The sequence below is a fragment of the Sapajus apella genome, unplaced genomic scaffold, assembly GCF_009761245.1.
Source record: "Sapajus apella isolate SASKATOON/1434 unplaced genomic scaffold, GSC_monkey_1.0 scaffold21, whole genome shotgun sequence".
NCBI lineage: Eukaryota > Metazoa > Chordata > Mammalia > Primates > Cebidae > Sapajus > Sapajus apella.
Window position 1 is genome coordinate 22,080,985 of NW_022436961.1, and position 23,425 is coordinate 22,104,409.

General features: G+C 40.5%; 1 protein-coding gene across 5 annotated transcripts in view; it reads right to left on the reverse strand.

Annotated features, from left to right (window-relative positions):
• Window positions 1-23,425, reverse strand: part of CSGALNACT1 (chondroitin sulfate N-acetylgalactosaminyltransferase 1) — a 359,085-nt gene that overhangs the window by 21,313 nt on the left and 314,347 nt on the right. For 4 of the 5 annotated variants that reach the window (XM_032288379.1, XM_032288378.1, XM_032288377.1 and 1 more), the window contains one exon: window positions 19,179-19,280. The exons of the other annotated variant lie outside the window; for it this stretch is intronic. In XM_032288379.1, coding sequence (XP_032144270.1) covers window positions 19,179-19,280 — 102 coding nt within the window. The remainder of the gene's footprint in view (window positions 1-19,178; window positions 19,281-23,425) is intronic. 5 annotated transcript variants of the gene reach the window in all.

The following is a 23,425-nucleotide window of genomic DNA, read 5'->3' on the forward strand; positions in this document are numbered from 1 at the left end:
CTAGTGTTTGAGATGACCTTAATTTGGAAGAACTTTTTTTAAGTCTTAAAATATAAACTCCTATGCTTCTATTGATGTGTTGCTTCTAGAGAAAGAAAATTCAGGAAATGGATGCTGGGGAACGCTTTATGTGGCCTAATGCAAAAGGCTATTTGTTTCCTTTCTCTTCGTGCAACCTTTCTGTAAGGATAAGACAATGCATGTTATATCCATGGCACTACCCAATGTGAATATGCATTCCAAATTCACAGGCTGCACAGAAAGCCCTGGGAAGTGGTACCCAGCTCTGTCTATGCACTGTTTCCATGTGGACAACACCGGGGCCAGTGAACACACACACAGCTCCAGAAACCTCTGCTTGCCTGTTCTACCTGCCCCATAGAGGGCTCTTCCCTGATCTAGCTTTGCATGGCACTTTCATCCACCCTCATCAACACTGGTCAGAAGGCAATATATGTCATTATTGCTGGCCTGGCAGTATGGGTCCTTATTAGCACTGCTCTGAAGCCCTGAAAACTCACCAGGCCCTATCAGAGAGCTTAGCATGAGTGTACACAGAAGGCAGGGTGAGGACAGAGACACTGCTGGCTTGGGAAGCATCATCAGCCAGTCACGAACACTGGAGGAGCCCAGAGTGCTAACTCTGTCATCCATCTGTGGTTCCCAGGGTGGCTTCCAGGTCATTATGCTCAGCTAGGGGTCCGTCTGAGGATGAATAATGGTACATTTTCCCTCCTGATTCCTCAACCCAAGGCTTTCTTCCAATAAACCAGTTATCCGAAAAAAACCCTCCATCTCCTTCCTTGCCATCAGGAAGAGACTCTGATAATTAACAAGCACCTTCTGCCAAGAAAGAGAACTGAGCTGGAAAAAAACAAGAAAAAAAAAAAGTCAAGACAACTTCCTGTCTTTTCCAAAACAAAGAGATTAATACATTGCCAAACCTCCTGGGCCTAGAGGTGGGGCAGCCTCCTCATCTGAAACTTATCAGTACTGGCCATGCAGATTCCAGAACAGGAAATGGGAAGATGAGGAAGAATTGGCTTCTTCAAGATAATCAGGCCCTTATCAATGCCCTGTATCTTCATTTGTAAACAGTGCTCATTGGCCAGGAACTCCATCACTAGACTAGAGCATACCCTGCTCAACAGTGGATTAAAAGGCATTAGAGCCATTTAAACACAATGACACATTTCAACTCAAATCACTGAGGTGCCCAAGGTAGTGTTATAGTGTGACTTGGGAAGGTACATATCATGGCCACTGGCTACAATATCCAAATGCAGACTATGGTGGTGCCCAGCCAGACATGCATCTTGGTCCTCTCTCCTGCTTCCCCACCACCCCCATATCTCCAGTGACCGGCCAGTAGATGTTTACAATTATGAAAGAAAAATAGAATCTCAGGATGTCAAACTCACCAGGCCAAAAGAAAATTAAGCTTAGGAACTGAGTCACCAAGACTGTTCTCCTGGCCAGGTGCAGTGGCTCATGCCCATAATTCTAGCACTTTGGGAGGCTGAGATGGGCAGATCACTGGAGGTCAGTATATCGAGACTGGCCTTACCAACATGGTGAAACCCTGTCTCTACTAAAAGTAGAAAATTAGCCAGTCATGGTGGTGGGCGTCTGTAATCCCAGCTACTCGGGAGGCTGAGGCAGGAGAATTGCTGGACTCTGGGAGGTGGAGGTTGCTTTGAGCCGCGATTGTGCCAATGCCCTCAAACCTGGGCAACAGAGCCAGATTCTGTCTCAAACAAACAAAAAACGATTTTCCTGCAGTTCGCTAACAGCAGCTATAACTTCACAACCCTGTGACAGTGTCATTTTCCTGACTCCCCTTTACATATTCATTTTATCATATGTAAAACATAGATTTACTGAGGCTAATCAGAGCCTCACGAGATTACAAGCATCTACCTCAATGCCTGCTCTAGGTCCCTTTGTTTCTCCTCCTGCTTGCTCTTTCCCCTTTAAATACCCAACTGTACAAAATCCCCTTTGGAGAAAGGAGAGATGGCAGATGCTCCTGTGGTTTGTGATTTTCCCAGACACATTGTCAACCTTGAGTAAATAAACCTCAGATCAACTGAGCCTTTCCTCAGGCTCTTTTTGGTTTATATTATAGACATGTCAACAAGGCATGGACATGGCTAGGGCGTCCTATCTGCTTGCGGTTCTCTTCCCCGAATGCTCTTTCTGCATCTACTCTTGCAAACATCACTCAGTCTTCAAGGCCCATGTCAAGCATCACTGCCTCTCCTGTGCCTTGCAGCAAAGTGGAAGTGTACACTCTAAGCTCTCAGCATTTGACCCAGTCCTGCCTCTTTCTGTGTCCTGGTGCCTTCATGTGCCTTTGCTTGCACAGATCTGTATGAGCTGCTCTAGAAGCCTCCACACCCTTCAAGGACAGCAATTGCCTTACTTTCTTTTATTCTAACTTCAGAGATTAACCAGCACTGTGCAATAATTGCCACATAGAGGGTGACCAATATACACTGGACGAATCAAGAGCTGAACAAATGGAAAACACAGGCACATGTCAGATCTGTCCTGAGGAGGGTGCTGCCTGAAGCCTCCTTGCCAAGGAAAGCTCAACCCACTCAGATGTGCATCAGAGAAACCCCTCCCTTGTGTACATACCAACATCAGAAAGAGGCTGTGACCAAAGCATTCTGAAGGACAGGCACAAACCCAAGCTTTTAAGAAGATGAAAAATATGTAAACAGGAAACAAGAGATGACAAAAACACAATGCAATATGGTTCAATACATTGAAGTTACTCAAACAAAGAAATATAATGTTTAGTGTTGTCCTAAAGTAATGAGCATTTCTCATGGTAGGATGGGTGCACCACATTTTATATTACATAATTTCCTGTTATGAAGTGAGCATGCACTTCCACTTCCACTAAGATCTCATGATTTGCTCATAATTATTTTCTTTTCTTGAATTGTATTATCAACGGACAAAACTTCCATTTCCCACTCAATTCCTGTTTTTATATAATAAATCTGGTGCATGGGGACTCTCTAAGTTACACAAAGTCATTTTTATAGAGGTTATAATGACCTGAGAAAGCTACTGTTTCTATCAGAGATTTAATTTCCCTAATTGACTTGCATTTCCCAGAATTGTTGGATTAAAAATGATAGCTCTTGCTGTCTAATATGATTTACTCTAAATAGACTTTTCCCCACAATTGCAAGGAAATTCTCTTAATCTAACACTTCTCACAATAGCCTTTCATTTAAAAAAATCTTTAAAAATTTACAAAGAAAATAACTATTATATCCAATACATGATTTTAAATCTCACAGCTCTAAATATTGAAATCACTTATGAGTTCTACTTCTTGAAAATATTTGAATACAGTGAAGAATTTAAGCTCAACATGGTATCATCCAATTTTTCATGGTAGGCTATTTAAATAATTTAGAATCTTCTAGATTCTGAGTTTCTATAAGACTGTTTAGCAAGATTCTTTAGGAATTTCATTTGTCTTTCCATTGGTTCTAAAACTTGATGTGAGCGTGAGGCACAGTCCATTAAGAGCAAATCAATGTCACTGAACCTCAGAATGGTCACAATGCAGGCATCAGCTAATCAGAATGTACCATCTTTCAGGCTACATGCTCAGATTGTCTTTTCTTTCTCACTGAATGTGCATAATTTTGTTTGCTTGTGTTTTAAATGGAGAAATCAAAGCCAGCTTTAGCAGGTACAAAACACATTTGCTGATGCACAGAAAAATGATGAGATTCAAAGATCTGACATGAGGACTCCAGCATGGAGTTTCCTTAGAAAAATAGGGGGTGGCAATCAGAACACGATGCGAAATCCTCACTCACCTTTGCCACAGGGAAATGAGAGTGATTGTGCACAGGGCAAGTGAGGAAGGGTAGCTTCCTTCCTAATCAGTGAATCTCCCCATGCCCCAGGTGAGGAAAGCAGTCTCATGGTAGGTGTAGGACAACACACATAAAGAACCTGGGCAGAGGCTGAAGGCTGCTACCCCAGGAGGACACAAACCTTGCTCTCTTTCCTCAGAATCCCCTGCAGGCAGCTGCCATCCTCAGACTTAGCTCTTACATGTGCTGTTTCTCCTTTCTCCATCAAGTCTGGATGGATAACTCCTAGCTCCTGCCTTGCCCTGCCCCCTGAGGCATGCATCCCTCCCTTTCCCACAAAATGCCCACATGTATACCAGCATCAGAATCTGTATTAGTCTCTTTTCATGCTGCTAATAAAGACATACCCAAGACTGGGTAATTTCTAAGGGAAAGACATTTAATTGCCTCACAGTTCCATGTGACTGGGCAGGCCTCACAATCATGGTGAAGGCAGAGGAGGAGCAGAATCATGTCTTACATGGTGGCAAGTGAGACAGAATGAGAACCAAGCAGAATAGGTTTCCCCTTGTAAAATCATCAGATCTTGTCAGACTTCTTCACTACCATGAGAACAGTATGGGTGAAAATGCCCCCATGATTCAATTCTCTCCCACTAGGTTCCTCCCAAAACATGTGGGAATTATAGGAGCTACAATGCAAGATGAGGCTTGGGTGGGAACACGGCCAAACCATATCAGAGACTCCTCAAAAAGCCTGGAGTAAGCTGCCCTACATATAGGGCCTGGCACATTGTGGGTACTGCACTTTTACATCATTAAGTACAATGTTTCCTTTACACCTTAAATAAGCTACTGTACATTCAATTTGGTCCACAGAGGAAAAGTATGCCTGGCTCTGCAGAGGACACATAGGCACATAGATATTAACACAAAACACCCTTTTAACATAAGACACGATATGTGTGTGTGTGTGTGTGTGTGTGTGTGTGTGTGTGTGTGTGTGCATGCACACGCGCGCATGCATTTGTATATGTATGCTTTTTATTGAGTTAAAATTCACATAATATAAAATTAAAGTGTATAACTCAGTGTCATTTAGTACAGTCATAATGTTGTAAACCATCACCTCTTTCTAGTTACAAAATGTTTTTATCACCCCAAGAGGAAATCATAAAGAAAATTTCCTATAAATGGGATTACACATGATTAACCTTTTTTGTTTGTTTCCTTTTGAGACAGAGTCTACTCTGTCATCCAGGCTGGAGTACAGTGGTGCAATCTTGGCTCACTGCAACCTCTGCCTCTCGGTTTCAAGAGATTCTCCCACCTTAGCCTCCCGAGTAACTAGGATTACAGGTGTGCACCACCACACCTGGCTAATTCTTTTATTTTTACTAAAGATGGGGTTTCATCATGTTGGTCAGGCTGGTCTTGAACTCCCGACCTCAGATGATCTGCCCATCTTGGCCTCCCAAAGTGCTGAGATTACAAGTGTGAGCCACTGCACCTGGCCATTATTGACCTTTTACACCTGGCTTCTTTCATTTAGCACAATGTTTTTGAGGTTCATCAACAAAGTAGCATGTATCAGTACTTCACACTCTTTATGGCTGGATAATATTCCATTGTATGGCTATGTCATATTTTGCTTTTCATTCATGCACTGATGGATATCTGTTTCTACCTTTTGGATATTGTGAATCATGCAGCTATGAACATTCATGTACAATCATTCATTTGAATACTTATTTTCTATTATTTTGGGTATACACCTGAGATCAGAACTGCTGGGTCAGATAATAATACTATGTTTAACTACATAAAGAACTGCAACACTGTTTTCCATAGTGGCTGCACCATTTTTCATTCCCAAGAGTAATAAGAGTTCCAGTTTCTCTGCCTTCTCAGAGATAGCTGTGATTGACTTGTGGATCATAGCCATCCTGGTGGGTGTGGTTTGCATTGTAGGTTTGATTTGCATTTCTCTAATGACTAATGATGTTGACCATTTTGTCCTGTGTCCACTCAAGTCTTCTGTTCATTTTTAAATTTGGTTGTCTTTTTACTGTTAAATTATCTCTCTAGATATTGAATATAGACCCTTATAAGATTATAATTTGCAAATATTTTATCCCATTATATAAGCTGTCTTTTCACTTTTATGGTAGCACCAAACATTTTAATTTTAATAAAGTTCAATTTATCTGCTTGTTCTCTAGTTTCTAGGGTTTAAAAGTCACATCTAAGAAATAACTGCCTAATCCAAGGTTATGAAGACTTACACCTATGTTTTCTTCTAAAACTTTGATAATTGTAGCTCTTACATTTAGGTCTTTGATCCATTTTGACCCCAAGTTTTATATATATGATGGATGTATACCTACCAACTATAGAAAGCAACATTCATTCTCTGCACATGAATATCCAGTTGTCCCAGAACCATTCCGAATGATTCTTTCCTCATAGAATTGTCTGGCACCCTTGTTGAAAATCAAATGACCATAAATGTATGGGTTTATTTCTGAACTCTCCTTTCCATCCATTGATCTATATGTATATTTTTATACTAGTAGCAAAGTCTTAACTACTGTAATTTTAGAGTAAATTTTGAAATTGGGAGTATAAATCCTCCAATTTTGTTATCTTTCTCAAGACTTTTCTGGCACTTTGGGCCCTTTCATTTCCATGTGAGTTTTAGGATAAGCTTGTCCATTTCTACAAAGAAAGTCAGCTTGGATTTTAATAGGGATTGTACTGAAACCATAGACCAACTGAATGAGTCATGTCATCTGAAGATTATTAATGAACATGGCATGTCTTTCCATTTATTTAGGCCTTCTTTAATTCCTTTCAAAGTTGTGTTGTAGTTTTCAGCAAATAATTCTTACACTTTTTTGTTACATTTATTCCTACAATTTTAAATCTTTTATATTACTATAACGAGTTATTTTCTTAATTTCACTTTCATATTGTTTACTGCTCGTGTATAGAAATGTTATTAACCTTTGTATATTGATCTTGTACGTCACAACTTTACTGAATTTGTTACGAGTTCTAATAGCTTTTTTTTTTATTCCTTGTAATTTTCTACATAGAAGATTATGTCATCTGTGAATAGAGTTTACTTTTTCCTTTCCAATTTGGATGCCTGTTATTTCTTTTTTTTTTAATCCAATTGTCCTGGCTAGAACACCCAGTAAAACAATGAATAGTAGTGAAGGCAGACACCTTTGTCTTGTTCTTGATCTTATGGGGACAGTATTCAGTATTTTACTTTAATTAAGTATGATGTTTTTCATAATGGTCTTTTGTATGTGTCCTTTATCAGGTTAAAGAAGCTCTCTTCTATTGCTAGTTTGAGGATTTTTATCATAAAAGGATGTTGGATTTTTAACAAAGGTTTTCCTATGCATATTGAGATGGTCATGTGATTTTTGTCCTTGAGTCTTTTAATATGGCATATTTCATTGATTTCTGTATATTGAGCCAACTGTGAATTCCTGAGAAAAAAAAATCACACTTGGTCATAGGATTTAATTCCTTTTCTTTTTATTTTGTGGGATTCAGTTTGGTATTATTTAATTGAGATTTTTGCATTTATATTCATAGGGATTCTGGTCTATACTTTTCTTTCCTTGTTCTGCCTTTGTCTGGTTAGGTTATCAGAGTAATGCTGGCCTTAGAGAATAAGTTGGGAAGTGCTCTCTCTTCTACCTTTTTTGGAGGAGTTTGTGACACACTAGTGTTAATTCTTTAAACAGTTGGTAGAAATCAGCAGTGAAACCTGGGCTTTTCTCTGCGGGGACCTGTTTTTTTTTTTTTTTAAATCAATCCATCCATTTGCTTGTTATTAGTCAGATTTTTTGTTCCGCTCATCTATGCTGCTATGGTATTAATATTACATTTTTATGCACTGCATACCCATCAACACAGATTTATAATTCTTTTATGCAGCTGTCTTTTAAATCAGCAGAAAAAAGTCACAAAAATACATTTATATTGCCTTTTATATTTGCTTATGCAGTTACTTCACCAGCAGTCTTTATGTCTTCATGTGGATTTGAGCTAGTGTCTAGTGTCCTTTCATTTCTGCCCCAAGGACTTCTCTTACTATTTCATACAGGGCATGTTTATTAGTGATGAAGTCTCTCTGGTTATCTAGAAATGTCATAATTTTGCCTTCATTTGTAAATAAGTTTTACTGGTAATATAATTATTAGTTGAAGCCTTTTTCTGACTTTGGATATGTTATCCCACTTTCTGGTCTCCATTGTTTCTGATGAGAATTCAGCTATTAATCTTGTAAAGGATCCATTGTACCAGATGAGTTGCTTTTCTTGTCGCTTTCAAGATTCTTTCTTGGTCTTTGAATTTCAAAATGTTATCATGATACATTTAGTGTGGATTTCTTTGAATTTATCCTATTTGGGGTTATATTAATGTTTTTCATCAAATTTAAGAAATTCTTGGCCATTATTTCTTCAAATATTTTACAAATAATTTTCCTATTACATAGCTCTAAGCAAGCATCTACCTACAGCAGCATTTCTTATAGTATGGTCCATGAACCAACCACATCAGCATCACATGTGGAAGTAGTTCAGTGATGGTTCCCAGGCTTCTTCCAGGCCGACAGATTCAGGATTTCTAGGCCTACATCCCAGGAATCTGCATTTTTAAAAGCAGCACAGGTTATTCCAAAGGATGTGTATATTGAAGAACCACTGAGCCAATCTGAGATTAACTGAAGCTTGAAAAAATCGGTAGAGTAACAATCAGATATCGAGAACTGATTTGCATTGCTGTCTATGGTAGTGGCTTGCAAAAATTTTGACCCTGATCCTTACAAAGGAATATATTACACATCCATATGCAGTACACACACATGCATATACACAGAAATTAAATTTTCATGAAAGAATATTTATCCTTATGACTTGTGATTCACTCTGATATTTTCTATCCTATTCTACTTCAGTTTTTTAAAACTGGACATAAGCCACAAAATCGATTTTACAACCCTCTAATAAATCACAAACTGCAGTTTGCACAACACTGATCTATAGCAATCAACTGAAATATAAAGCTCAATTGATTAAGTATAAACCTAGGGAGAGAGAGTGTAAAATACTGCATAGTGGTCACTAAACAAGATTTTTAAAAAGATATTAAAGTACAGGCATTTAGCTGGATTTAGAACAGCTTAATCACAATACTAATTTCCAAATAACATAAATTTCATTTAGTATGAGTATAAATCTAACTACTTTCAACTAACAGCTATGGGTTTTAGGAGGGAGCATATTAGAATGAAAATGTGGTGCTATGCTAACACTGCGTCTGGAACTTAACAGGAGCTTCTGATTCTGGCTCTCCCATATACCAGGGATGACAGCCTGAGCAACAACCTCATTAAGCCTCAGTTTCTTCATCTATAAACTAGGGCTCATAAAAGTGTCTATCTCATCAGGTAATATTAAATACTATGTGCACACAGTAATGTAATATAATTTATGCAAATTATATTATTCAGAAATAAGACCCCTGCAAACAACAGTTTTATCGCCTTAAAATGATTTAAACATATTGAATAAAGTTTCATGTATAAGCTTATATATAGATTACTACGGGAGGCTGGGTGTAGAGGATCACACCTGAAATCTCAGCACTTTGGGAAAATGAGGCAAGGGGATCGCTTGAGGCCAGGGGTTTGAGACCAGCCCGGGCAGCATAAGGAGACTCTGTCCCTACAAAATATATATATAAAAATTAGCCGTGCATGGTGGAACATGCCTGTAGTTCCAGCTACTAAGGAGGCTGAGGTGGGAAGACCACATGAGCCCAGGAGTTGGAAGCTGCAGCAAGGTATGATCACACCACTGCACTCTAACTTGGGTAAAAGAGCAAGACCTTCTCTCAAAAACAAACAAACACACGAAAATACATTACTATGTGCACAAATTTACTATATACCTGGCATTATTTTTCACTTGATGAACAAACCTTGAACATTTTCTCTGTATGGTGGTGTGCTAAGGGCTGGAATTAAAGAGTCATGAGACACAGTATCACTTATTGAGCGGCTTATAATCTAGTCGCAAACTTAGGACAACAGGAAGTAATGTAAGTCACCAAATCATATGCCAAGTGCCATATATAAGAGGTGCAGAAGGTGAGTACAATTGGAGTTCAGAGAGGAAAGGACTAAGAGTCAGGAAGAGCTCCAGAGGTGGAAACTTAGGTGGGGTGGAATAGGGGCTGGGGTTTGAGTAAACAAAAAGGCGAGTGGAAGAAGAATTCCCTAAAAGAGGTGAATAATGGGAGTGAAGTTGAAGATCAAATTCTGTTCCCAGTTTTGCTGGGAAGCAGTAAGTCATAAAGACAGGATTAGAAGTAAGAACCCGTCTGGAGATCAGGCTAAGGCAGTGGGTGAGGCAGGAAGATTGATCCAGAAGGTGAAGAGTGGTGTGGTAGTGTGAAATCAATTCAGGCTGTCTGCAGACATCTGGGCATTCCTAGGAGAGGTGGCTTTATCAAAGCAACACCAAGACAGAAGGCAGGACATGGCCCAAAGCATCAGTGACATCAACATTACAGCTATCTCTGGTTAACAGAATGAGGATATCAACACAGGAAAATGATTTATTCCCAATGCAACTGGTCTACCAGGTATACATACACAACTTAAGAAGTTCAGGTTAATTTTGCCAAAGCTTACGTAGCGTTACTTTAAACACCAATCAACTTGGTCTCTAGCATAAAGTGAATTGGGTAGATTGATGACTAAATGTTTGCCAAATTTTGAGGCAAACCATCTCTACCACTCAAATGACTACTCTTCTTACTCAGATTCTATGCATTCCTTGCTCACCAAGCTACCTTCTGATTGAGAATTCAGTTTGCCAGGTAATTTGATATAGAGAAGAATGTCTTGATAAAAGTACAGCCTTAAGCATTCCAGTCACTAAACTGGGTCTAAATTGTCCTTCTACTTATCCATGGGACTCATGTAAATTTGGTTATGTGTAACCCTCAGCAAATGTCTGGTCATCCTTTGATGTGCTGGAAATCTGCCATACCCAGTAGGAAGGAGGCTGTCAATCCTAGCTGCACTTCAGAGTCACCTGGGGAGCTACGTAAAATCCCTTGGGGTGGAGCAGCCACCTGGCTACAGTTAAAATAGCAGCCCCAAGGTAGACTACCACCTTCTGGTACCATGGTTCTCAATTGTGGCTCCACGTTAGAATCAACTGGGAAACTTTAAAGAACCTATGTCTAGGAACTGAAATTGACGGAGATGTTAAAACCTACCCGCTGGGCAGAGGACATGAATTTTTATCATTCATGCTCTTCGTTTCTAAGCAGAGATGAGAACATTTTAATGTACTGGAGTTAAGGAATTTCTATTTCACTTGCATTTAAGATATTCAATTATTTTATTCTATTTGATCTTAGACACAGGCCATAGCTTTAAGTTGTTGCTGGTTTTAAACTCTCAACTCATTACTGCTTTAGAGCAGAGATCGGCACAATGTTTCTGTAAAGCACCAGAAAATAAACGGTTTAGGCTTTGAGAGTCACACTGTCTTTGTGGTGCTACTCGGCTGCACAGCTGCAGATGGAGGCAGTCACAAATAATATGTAAACAAATGGGCATGCCTATATTCCAGTAAAACTTTATTTACAAAGACAGGTGCAAGACAAAATCTGGCCAGTGAGCTGTAGTTTGCTGATCTTCTGGTTAAGAATGCTTGAGGGAGAGCATCCAAGATGGGAGAATAGGAACAGCTCCAGAGTGCAGTTCCCAGCAAGAACACAGCAGAGGGTGAGTGCTCCCTGCATTTCCAAACAAGTTTTCACTGTGGACAGACCAGGAGATTCCCAGGCTGAAAAACACCACGACTTTTCAGCATGGCTGGTGCTGCGGGTTGGTGCACAGAAACTCACACAAATCTGAGCAGCCATTTCAACTGGTGCCTGGAACGCCTGGGAGACAGAGCTGCCGATTCACCTAAAAGGGAGGGGGCTGAGACAGGGAGCCAGGTGATCTGGATCGGGAGGTACCACCCCCACAGAACAAGCAATATGAAATGCCCTGGATTGAGAATTTGGTAACAAGCACAGCCAGACCCAGGACGGTCCAGCTCAGTGGGGGAAGGGTGTCTGCAGCTATTGAGGCAGTCCGCCAATACCGAGGCAGTTCACACAGCAGCTGGGCAGAGCCTGCAGCAGCTCAGCAATACCTCTGCTGGCAGACTGTGACTAGACTACTCTGTGCAGGGCAGGGCATCTCTGAAAAAAGGCAGCAGCATGTCACGAACTTATAAATAAGGCCGACCTTCCTAGGTCAGAATACCTGGGAAAAGAGGAGTTTATGAGTTCCACTGCAGCAGACTTAAAGGTACCTGCCCAGCAGCTCTGCACAGGACAATGGAGCTCTGAGCACAGCACTTGAGCTCCTATAAGGGACAGATTATCTTCTCAAGCAACTCTCAGACCCCTGTATACCCAAAGAGACATCTCATAAAGGAGAGCTCAGGCTGATATCTGGCGGGTACCCTTCTGGGACGAAGATAATAGGTGAAGAAACTGGCAGCAACCCTTACTGTTCTGCAGCCCCCACGGGTGAACCCCAGGCAAGTAGGGTCTGGAGTGGACCTCCAGCGGTCCTGCAGCAGAGAGGCCTGACTGTTAGAAAGAAAACTAAGAAACAGAAATAGCTTCAACATCAATGAAAAGGACATCCACTCAGAGACCCCATCCAAAAGTGACCAACTACAAACACGACAGGTAGATAAAGCCACTAAGAGGGGAAGAAACCAGCACAAAAAGGATGAAAACACCAAACACCAGAATGCCTCTCCTCCTCTAAGAGATCACAACTCCTCATCAGCTAGGGATCAAAGACGGATGGAGAATAAATCTGATGAATTGACAGAAACAGGCTTCAGAAGGTGGGTAATAACAAACTTCTGAGAGCTGAAATAACATGTGCTAACCCAATGCAAAGAAACTAAGAACCTAGAAAAAAGGGTAGATGAGATGCTAACTAGAACAGCTTAGAGAAGAATATAAATGACTTGATGGAGCTGAAAAACACAGCATGAGAACTTCGTGAAGCATACACAAGTTTCAATAGCCAAATTGACCAAGCAGAAGAAAGGATATCAGAGATTGAAGATCAACTCAATGAAATAAAGTGAGAAGGCAAGAATAGAGAAAAGAGAGTGAAAAGTAATGAACAAAGCCTCCAATAAACATGGGATTACATGAAATGATTTAATCTACTTTTGATAGGTGTACCTGAATCTGATGGAGAGAATGAATCCAAGCTGGAAAACACTCTTCAGGATATTATCCAGGAGAACTTCCCCAACCTAGCAAGCCAGGCCACCATACAAGTCCAGGAAATACAGAGAACACCACAAAGATATTCCTCAAGAAGAGCAACCCCAAAACACATAATTGTCAGATTCACCAGTGTTGAAATGAAGGAAAAAATGCTAAGGGCAGCCAGAGAGAAAGGTCGGGTTACCCACAAAGGGAAGCCCATCAGACTCAGAACAGATCTCTCCAGAGAAACCCTACAAGACAGAAGAGAGTGGGGGCCAATATTCAACATTTTTAAAGAAAAGAACTTTCCCTAGAATTTCATATCCAGCCAAATTAAGCTTCATAAGTGAAGCAGAAATAAAATCCTTTAGGGACAAGTATTTGCTAAGAGAATTTGTCACCATCAGGCCTGCCCTAAAAGAGCTCCTGAAAGAAGCACTAAACAAGGAAAGGAACAACCAGTACCAGCCACTTCAAAAATGTACCAAATGGTAAAGACCATCAATAAAATGAAGAAAATGTGTCAACTAACAGGCAAAACATCTAGCTAGCATCAAAATGGCAGGATCAAATTCACACATAACAATATTAACCTTAAATGTAAATGGGCTAAATGCCCCAATCAAAAGACACAGACTGGCAAATTGGATAAAAAGTCAAGGCCCATCGGTGTGCTGTATGCAGGAAACCCATTTCACGTGCAAGGACACACATAGGCTAAAAATGAAGGAATGGAGGAAGATTTATCAAGCAAATGGAGAGCAAAAAAAAAAAAAGCAGGAGTTGTAACTCTAGTCTCTGATATAATGGACTTTAAACCAGTGAAGATCAAGAGAGACAAAGGAGGGCATTACATAATGGTAAAGGATCAATGCATCAAGAAGAGCTAACGATCCTAAATATATATGTACCCAATATACGAGCACCCAGATACATAAAGCAAGTTCTTAATGACCTACAAAGAGACTTAGACTACTGCACAATAATAGTGGGAGACTTTACCACTCCACTGTCAATATTAGACAGATCAACGAGACAGAAAATTAACAAGGATATTCAAGAATTTTCAAGACTTGAACTCAGAACTGGACCAAGTGGACCTAATAGACATCTACAGAAATCTCCACCCCAAATCCACAGAATATATTCCTCTCAGTGCTGCATTGCACCTACTCTAAAACTGACCACATAATTGGAAGTAAATTACTCCTCAGCAAATGTAAAAGAATGGAAATCATAACAGTCTCTCAGACCACAGGGCAATCAAATTAGAACTCAGAATTAAGAAACTAACTCAGAATCACACAACTTCATGGAAACTAAACAACCTGCTCCTGAATGTTGACTGGATAAAACATGAAATGAACGTAGAAATAAAGATGTTCTTTGAAACCAAGAAGAATGAATACATGGTGTACCAGAATCTCTGGGACACATTTAAAGCAGTGTTTAGAGGGAAATTTATAGCAATAAATGCCCACCAGAGAACCGAGGAAAGATTTAAAACTGACATTCTTTCATCAAAATTGAAAGACCTAGAGAAGCAAGATCAAAATAACTCAAAAGCTAGCAGAAGACCAGAAATAACTAAGATCAGAGCAGAACTGAAGGAGATAGAGCAAAAAAAAAAAAAAAAAAAAAAAAAAAAAAAAAAAAAAAAAACCCTTCAAAAAAATCAATAAATCCAGAGCTTGTTTTTGAAAAGATCAACAAAATAGACCACTAACCAGATTAATAATAAAGAAAATAGAGAAGAATCAAATAGATGCAATAAAAAATGAAAAAGGGGATATCACCACCAATTCCACAGAAATACAAACTACTATCAGAGATTACTACAAACAACTCTATGCATATAAACCAGTAAACTTGGAAGAAATGGATAAATTCCTGGACACTTGCACACTCCCAAGGCTAAACCAGGAAGAAGTTGAAACCTTGAACAGACCAATAACAAGGGCTGAAGTTAAGGCAGCAATTAATAGCCTACCAACCAAAAAACGCCCAGGTCCAGATTGATTCACAGCTGAATTCTAACAGACATACAAAGAGGAGCTGATATCATTCCTTCTGAAACTTTTTCAAACAATCCAAAAAGAGAGAATCCATCCCAAATCATTTTATGAGACCAACATCATCCTGATACCAAAAACGTGCAGAGACTCAACAAAAGAAGAAAACTTCAGGCCAAAATCCATGATGAACATAGATGCAAATATCTTCAATAAAATATGGGCAAACAATTGCAACAGCATATCAAAAAGCTTCTCCATCATGATCAAGCAGGCTTCATCCTGGGGATGCAAGGCTGGTTCACCATATGCAAGTCTATAAATATAATTCACCACATAAACAGAACAGAAGACAAAAACCACATGATTACCTCAACAGAGGCAGAGAAGGCCTTCAACAAAATTCAACAACCCTTTATGCTATAAAATCTCAATAAACTAGGTATCGAAGGAACATATCTCAAAATAATAAAAGCTATTTATGACAAACCCACAGCCATTCATCATACTGAATGGGCAAAAACTGGAATCATTCCCTTTGAAATCCGGCACTAGACAAGGATGCCCTCTCTCACCACTCCTATTCAATATAGTATCGGAAGTCCTAGCCAGAGCACTTGGGCAAGGAAAAAAGAAAGGGTATTCAATTAGGAAAGGAAGAAGTCAAATTGTCTCTATTAGCAGACAACATGATTGTCTATTTAGAAGATCCTATCATCTCAGCCCAAAATCTTAAACTGATAAGCAACTTCAGCAATGTCTCAGGATACAAAATCAATGTGCAGAAATCACAAACATTTCTATACACCAATAACAGACTAACAGACAGCCAAATCATCAGTGAACTCCCATTCACAATCGCTACATAGAGAATAAAATACCTAGGAATACAACTAACAAAGGGTGTAAAGGACCTCTTCAAGGAGAACTACAAACCATTGCTCAACGAAATAAGAGAGGACACAAACAGATGGAGAAACATTCCATGTTCATGGTTAGGAAGAATCAATATCGTGAAAATGGCCATACTGCCCAAAGTAATTTACAGATTCAATGCTATCCCCATCAAGCTACCAATGACCTTCTTCACAGAACTGGAAAAAACCACCTTAAACTTCATATGGAACCAAAAGAGAGCCTGCATAGCCAAGTCAATTCTAAGCAAAAAGAACAAAGCGGGAGGCATCACACTACTGGACTTCAAACTATACAACAAGGCTACAGTAATCAAAACAGTATGGTACTGGTACCAAAACAGAGATATAGACCAATGGAACAGAAAAGAGGCCTTGGAGGCAATGCCACACATCTGATCTTTGACAAACCTGACAAAAAAAAGCAATGGGGGAAGGATTCCCTGTTTAATAAATGGTGTTGGGAAAACTGGCTAGCAGTGTGCAGAAAGCAGAAACTGGACCCCTTCCTGATACCTTACACTAAAATTAACTCCAGATGGATTAAAGACTTAAACATAAGACCTAACACCATAAAAGCCCTAGAAGAAAATGTAGGCAAAACCATCTAGGACATAGGTATAGGCAAGGACTTCATGACTATAACACCAAAAGCATTGGCAACAAAAGCCAAAATAGACAAATAGTACCTAAATAAACTCCAGAGCTTCTGTACAGCAAAACAAACAATCATTAGAGTGAACCGGCAACCAAAAGAATGGGATAAAATTTTTGCAATCTACCCATCTGACAAAGGGCTAATATCCAGAATCTACAAAGAACTAAAACAGATTTACAAGAAAACAAACAAACAAACAAACAAACAAATGAATTAATCCAAAATTGGGCAAAGGACATGAACACTTTCCAAAAGACGACATACATGAGGCCAAGAAACATAGGAAAAAATGCTCATCATCACTGATTATTAGAGAAATGCAAATCAAAACCACATGGAGATACTATGTCACATCAGTTAGAATGGCGATCATTAAAAATTCTGGAGACAACAAATGCTGGAAAGGATGTGGAGAAATAGGAATACTTTTACACTGTTGGTGGGAGTGTAAACTAGTTCAACCATTGTGGAAGACAGTGTGGCGCTTCCTTAAGGACCTAGTAATAGAAATTCCATTTGACCCAGCAATCCCATTACGGGGTATATATCCAAAGGATTATAAATCGTTCTACTATAAAGACACATGCACATGTATGTTCATAGCAGCACTGTTTACAATAGCAAAGACGTGGAACCATCCTAAATGCCCGTCGACAATAGACTGGAAAGGAAAATGTGGCACATATACATGATGGAATACTATGCAGCCATAAAAAATCATGAGTTTGTGTCCTTTGTAGGGACATGGATGAACCTGGAAACCATCATTCTCAGCCAGCCGACACAAGAACAGAAAAGCAAACACCAAATGTTCTCACTCACAGGCAGGTGGTGAACAATGAGAACACAGGGACACAGGGAGGGAAGCATCACACACTGGGGTCCGCTGAGCAGGGCCAAGGGAGGGATAGTGAGTGGGGAGGGATAGTGGTTGGGGAGGGATAACATGGGGAGAAATACCAGATGTAAGTGACGGGGGGATGGAGGCAGCAAACCACATTGCCATGTGTGTACCTATGCAACAATCCTGCATGATATGCACATGGACCCCAGAATCTAAAGTACAATTTAAAAAAGAATGCTTGCATAATTATAACTAGCATTCAGATCTTGGGACCATTAATACAAAACTAGTAACAAAGCATAAAAATGAAGAAAAAGTACACTCAATCTTATCTTTCAACTATCATCCTATTACCATTTGCCAGAAACTAAAAACAGAGGGTACTATTTATATCTAAATCATAAGGACCTATTCAGATTATTTCTGCCCCCGAGTAACACTGGACATACTCAAAGCTTTACTTGTATATAAACTACCCACCTGATTACTGAAATCTCCCCCTGTAAACCTCCAAGGCAAAATACAGGCCAGTGTGCAGTGCCATTCTGTCTTCCTTACTGGGAGAGGATGCCATGGGGATTATTCACTCATTCATTCATTCATTCATTCATTCATTTTGAGACAAAGTTTCACTCTTGTCTCCCAGGCTACAGTGCAACACAGGGCCATCTCAGCTCACTGCAACCACTGCCTCCCAGATTCAAACTCTCCTCCTTCAGCCTCCCAAGTAGCTGGGATTACAAGCACCTGCTACCACACCTGGCTAATTTTTGTATTTTTAGTAGAGATGGGGTTTTGCCATGTTCGCCAAGCTGGTCTCAAACTCCTGATCTCATGTGATCCACCCACCTCGGCCTCCCAAAGTGCTGGGATTACAGACGTGAGCCATGGTGCCCAGCCTATTCATTTATTTTGATAGGGAAAAAGATCTATCCATGCTACTTTTGAATAGATGTATTCCCCATGCAACTGATCAACTAGGTATAAATGTACAACTGGAGGTCTCAAGTTTTTCATTAAATAATTTGTAATCAACTGAGTAGGTTTGATCAAGGATCCTGCCTTGGCCACCACTTCTGGTTTCCCCTGAATGTCTTAAAACACATAACAAATGAAAGCCCAAAGACTGTTTGCTAAGTGGATGAGATTTGAGCATAGACTTCACTCAGTCTCTGAAGCTGTGGCTGAGACGGAGCTCCCTACAAAGCTGTACTCTCCCTAATTTCTAAGCTGCAACATAAAGAAGTCCCCACATCTATGGTGCTAAAAGTGATGACATCCAGTTATGTGAAAGCTCAATGAAGCCCACACTCCCCTCACCCTTGCTGTGCAGTTTATCTCCACTATCAAAGTCATCACCCCCACACATTGAAAACCAGTGTCAGATAGGGTAGTTTTCTGGGGAAGAAGAGTGCAGATTTTCCCTGCACACAGCCAACAACCAATCCAACCCAGTTCACCCACAGTGTAAAGGAAAATTAAACTAAGCCGAAGTTTCAGCCTTGGATGTGTCTTCTGAGCTCAGTTACTATGACTCCTTATGACAGCTCTATATTGTACTTACTTGGAAGTGTTTTCAAGTATTCCTTTAACTTCATTTATTTCTTCTTTCCCAAAGTAAACAACAGTGAGATGGACTCTCCCATCCTGCTCGATGCACATTTCCCTGGAAAACAAAACACACACGTCTGGTGCCTGTTTTTACATTGACGGGCACAGCACAAATGCCTTTTCATAAAGCGCAAAAGGGTCTTAAAGGAAACTAAGTAAGCTTCCAGGAAACAGAAAGGGGAATCCAGAACCTTTCTGCTTGGCCATTCCAATTGCCTGTATTTGTATTTATCTTATTTGGACAACAAGGAAATTTAAATATGCAGTAAATCAAAACTCAGATGCAAGGCACCTCAGTTCCAATCTGCCACAGGCCTAGCCCATTGGGGCCAGACAGTGTCATGGAAATGGGTCCCTGGTTTCAGCCCATAAAAAGACACTGAAGTACAAAAGATGAGAAAGCCCAAATGCAGAGAGGATGAGACTAGAATCCTTGCCCATGACTCTTTTTGTGTGTGGGCCAAACACAGAGTCTTAAAGACTGGATGAGCAAAGGTCAAAACTCACTCTCTTGTTTAGGACCCTAGAATGCCTTGAAAGTAACCAGTGTTATGACTGTCTGAAGAAATGGCAAGGCAGAGACACAGTCACTGAAGTTCACTCTTCCCAAGCAGATACAGTCACCTTCACCACATCCCTATTTCTCCTCTCCATGAATCTGATGATCCCAGGTACCCAGCAACTCATCCTCCAGGGATCTGACAAAGCAACCATTTGGCTGCATCCTCCTGGAGCCAGACCTCTGGCTCTGGCCTTGTCCTGACCTGCTCTCCCACATTAGCAATTTGGTTTTTTGCTGGGTCTTTTTAAGAGAAGGCCCTAGCTAATCTGGGAAGGTCCTCTGCTGAGGGTTGAGTTCATTTATGCATATGTGTATTTATGTAAATGCAGATGTGTATGTGTGAATGTGTATGTATGTATATATGTGCATGTAAATGTGTGTATATATGTAGATATGTAAATATAAGCATGTGTGTAAATCAGTTTATGTACACATATATGCACATATTGTGTACATATATGTACCTTCCCCTCAGTATCTGTGTTAATTGTCTGTTCTCATGCTGCTAATAAAGACATACCCAAAACTGGGTCATTTACAAAGGAAAGTGGTTTAATGGACTCACAGTTCCACGTGGCTGGGGAGATCTCGCAATCATGGCAGAAGGCAAAGGAGGATCAAAGGCATATCTTACATGGTGGCAGCCAAGAGAGCTTGCGCAGGGGTTCTTCCATTTATAAAACCATCAGAACTTGTGAGACTTATTCACTACCACAAGAACAGTATGGAAGAACCTGCCCCCATGATTCAATTATCTCCACTTGGCCCTGCCCTTAACAGGTGGGTATTACTACAATTCAAGGTGAGATTTGGGTGGGGATATAGCCAAACCATATTAGTATCCATGAGGGATTGATTCCAGAAGTCCCCTGGGGATACCAAAATCCAGATGCTCATGCCCTTATATCAGCAGTCCCCAAACTTTTTGGCACCAGGGACCGGTTTTGTGGAAGACAATTTTTCAACACTGGGAGTGAGGGCAGAGATGGGGGTATGGTTTTAGGATGAAACTGTTCCACCTCAGATCATCAAGCATTAGAGTCTCATAAAGAGCATGCAACCTAGATTCCTTACACGTGCAGTTCACAGTAAGGTTTGTGCTCCTATAAGAATCTACTGCTGCAGCCGATAGGACAAGAGGCAGTGCTCAGGTGCTAATGCTCACTCACCAGCTACTCACCTCCTGCTGTGTGGCCTAGTTCCTAAGAGGCCACAGACCAGTATCGGTTTCTGGCCCAGGGGTTGGGCCCTCTGCCTTATATAACATGGTGTGGTATTTGGATATAACCTGCACACATACTCTTGTAGATTTAAATGATTTCCAGATTACTTGTAACACCCAATACAATGTAAATGCTGTGTAAGAGTTTTTGTTCTATATTGTCTAGGGAATAATGACATGGAAAAAAAAGGTTGAACGTATTCAGTACAGATGCAAACATTCCTGTTTTGCTTTTTAGAATATTTCCAGTCCTTGATTGGTTGAATCAGAAGGTGTAGAACCCATGGATACAGACGGACAACTGCATACCTGTATGTGTGCAATTTTAACGTGAGTTTCTGGAAACAAGTTAACGAAAAGATTCTATTGGTGGGATGGTATTTTGTGATATTGGTATTTTGTACTTCCTTCCATGTGGTTTCTTTTATCTCAGTGTTGGCTACTTGCCCTAGCCCTCAAACAATAATCCACATCATGATTTCTAGAGATCCCTGAGCTCTAATCCAGAGGGCAGTTTGCTCAATGCTTTTAATAATGACACCAAAAAGGAGTGACTGCCTTCCTCGGGTTGCTGGGAGAAATCCACAGCCATGGAAGATACAGTTCTTGCCTTCATAACACTTACTTAGGAAATCAAATGAGTTCTAATAAAACCATCAAACATCTCATGGCACTGAAATAAAAAATATATAATTCATAAGGCATAGCAAATCCCGTGGGCTGGAATGGCTGGAGCTGTGAAGGAGAAGGATAGGGTTTAGAAACATAGAAGTAGGAAAGAAGAGAATTCCAGACGGAAAAAATAGGGAAGATGATATTGAACCAGGCAAGAGGCACCCAGGGCTCACTCTGGTCACAGGCTTCATTTGAGAATTCTGTCTCTTTCTGGTGGAACAAAGAACTGCCTCAGGAACCCAGAGTGATGGCAGAGGTTTAAAAGAGAACAGAGGCCTAGAATGTAATGACACTTCAAAACCAGGAGCTCCCACTTAGCCACAGTCCCTGCAGACTGAGTCATCATCAACCAACAATGGAATCCTCTGTACATAAAAGATCCCTTTCACAAACTTCTCAGACAATGCCTCAACTTCCTCTGACAGGGTAGAATAAAAGTGCACATGGGTCAAGTGTCAGAAAAACTGCTTGAAATTTATGCATGCAGTGGGGAAAATCCATCCTAGAATCAGGAGAGGGTCACCCGCTAAGTCTGAAGGAAAGGCATTCTTATTTTTCTAATAACATCTTTGCTGTCTCCCTCTCTGGTATTTTTAAATCCATTCAAAGCACTTCCTGTTTTTAAGCAGTAAGACAGATGCACTGGGCCTTTACTCCTGTGACTAGGTGAGGCGTCTTAAACAAGGCAAAGCAGAATGTGTTGTGAGGTCTACCTCCAAGGTTCCATTTATTCACGTATTCTTTTCTTCATTCATTCAACAAACAGATGGTGACAACATACCATGGGCCACATACTCTACCAGTGGGTCTTAAAAAATGACTAAGACACATCTGCCCTTGAGTTCCCCATGTACTGTGCAAAACCAAAACTCTCTGTAACATAACAAACAAGTGCCTTAGAAGAACATGAGTCTCATACTATGAAAAACCATGGCTGGCTGTCTGGCTGAATGATCTTTCTTTTGCTCAAAACAATTCTCAGTAGACTTAATCCACTGGAAAGGTGTGTGTAAGAAGGAGTGGGTGACTTGTCCATATGTTTTTGTTTTGGAGGCAAAGGTTTAAAAAGTAAAGTAGATCAGTCACGGTGGCTCAAGCCTGTAATCCCAACACTTTGAGAAGCTGAGGTGGGTGGATCACTTGAAGTCAGGAGTTCAAGACCACCCCGGCCAACATGGTGAAACCCTGTCTCTAGTAAAAATACAAAAAATAGCCAGACACGGTGGTGCACGCCTGTAATACCAGCTACTTGTGAGACTGAGGCAGGAGAATCACTTGAATCTGGGAGGCAGAGACTGCAGTGAGCTGAGATGGTGCTGCTGCACTCCAGCCTGGGTAACAGAGTGAGACGCCATCTCAAATAAATAAATAAATAAAGTAAAAGGGATGAGAATGGAGGAAAATTTTATTCATTGTATATTCAAATTCCTGGATTTACACTGTTATTTATCCACAGCTGGACACATGCTACCTGGGTCCTTTGGGCTGACTTACATGCCTGTGATAGCATTTCTCTATAAACACCTTGGTAACACTGTCTATGAAGCCTTTGCCATGTACCTCAGGAAACTCCAGCTTCCTAAGATCCCTCTGGGGAGCTCATCATTTTCACATGGTCTCCGTGCGTGAGCTCCCCATTCCCACTGGCTCATTCTGCCTGAATCTGGAAGCCTGAAAATTTTTATTTATTTTTCATTTTTTGGAGACAGAGTCTTCCTCTGTCACCCAGGCAATGGTGCTA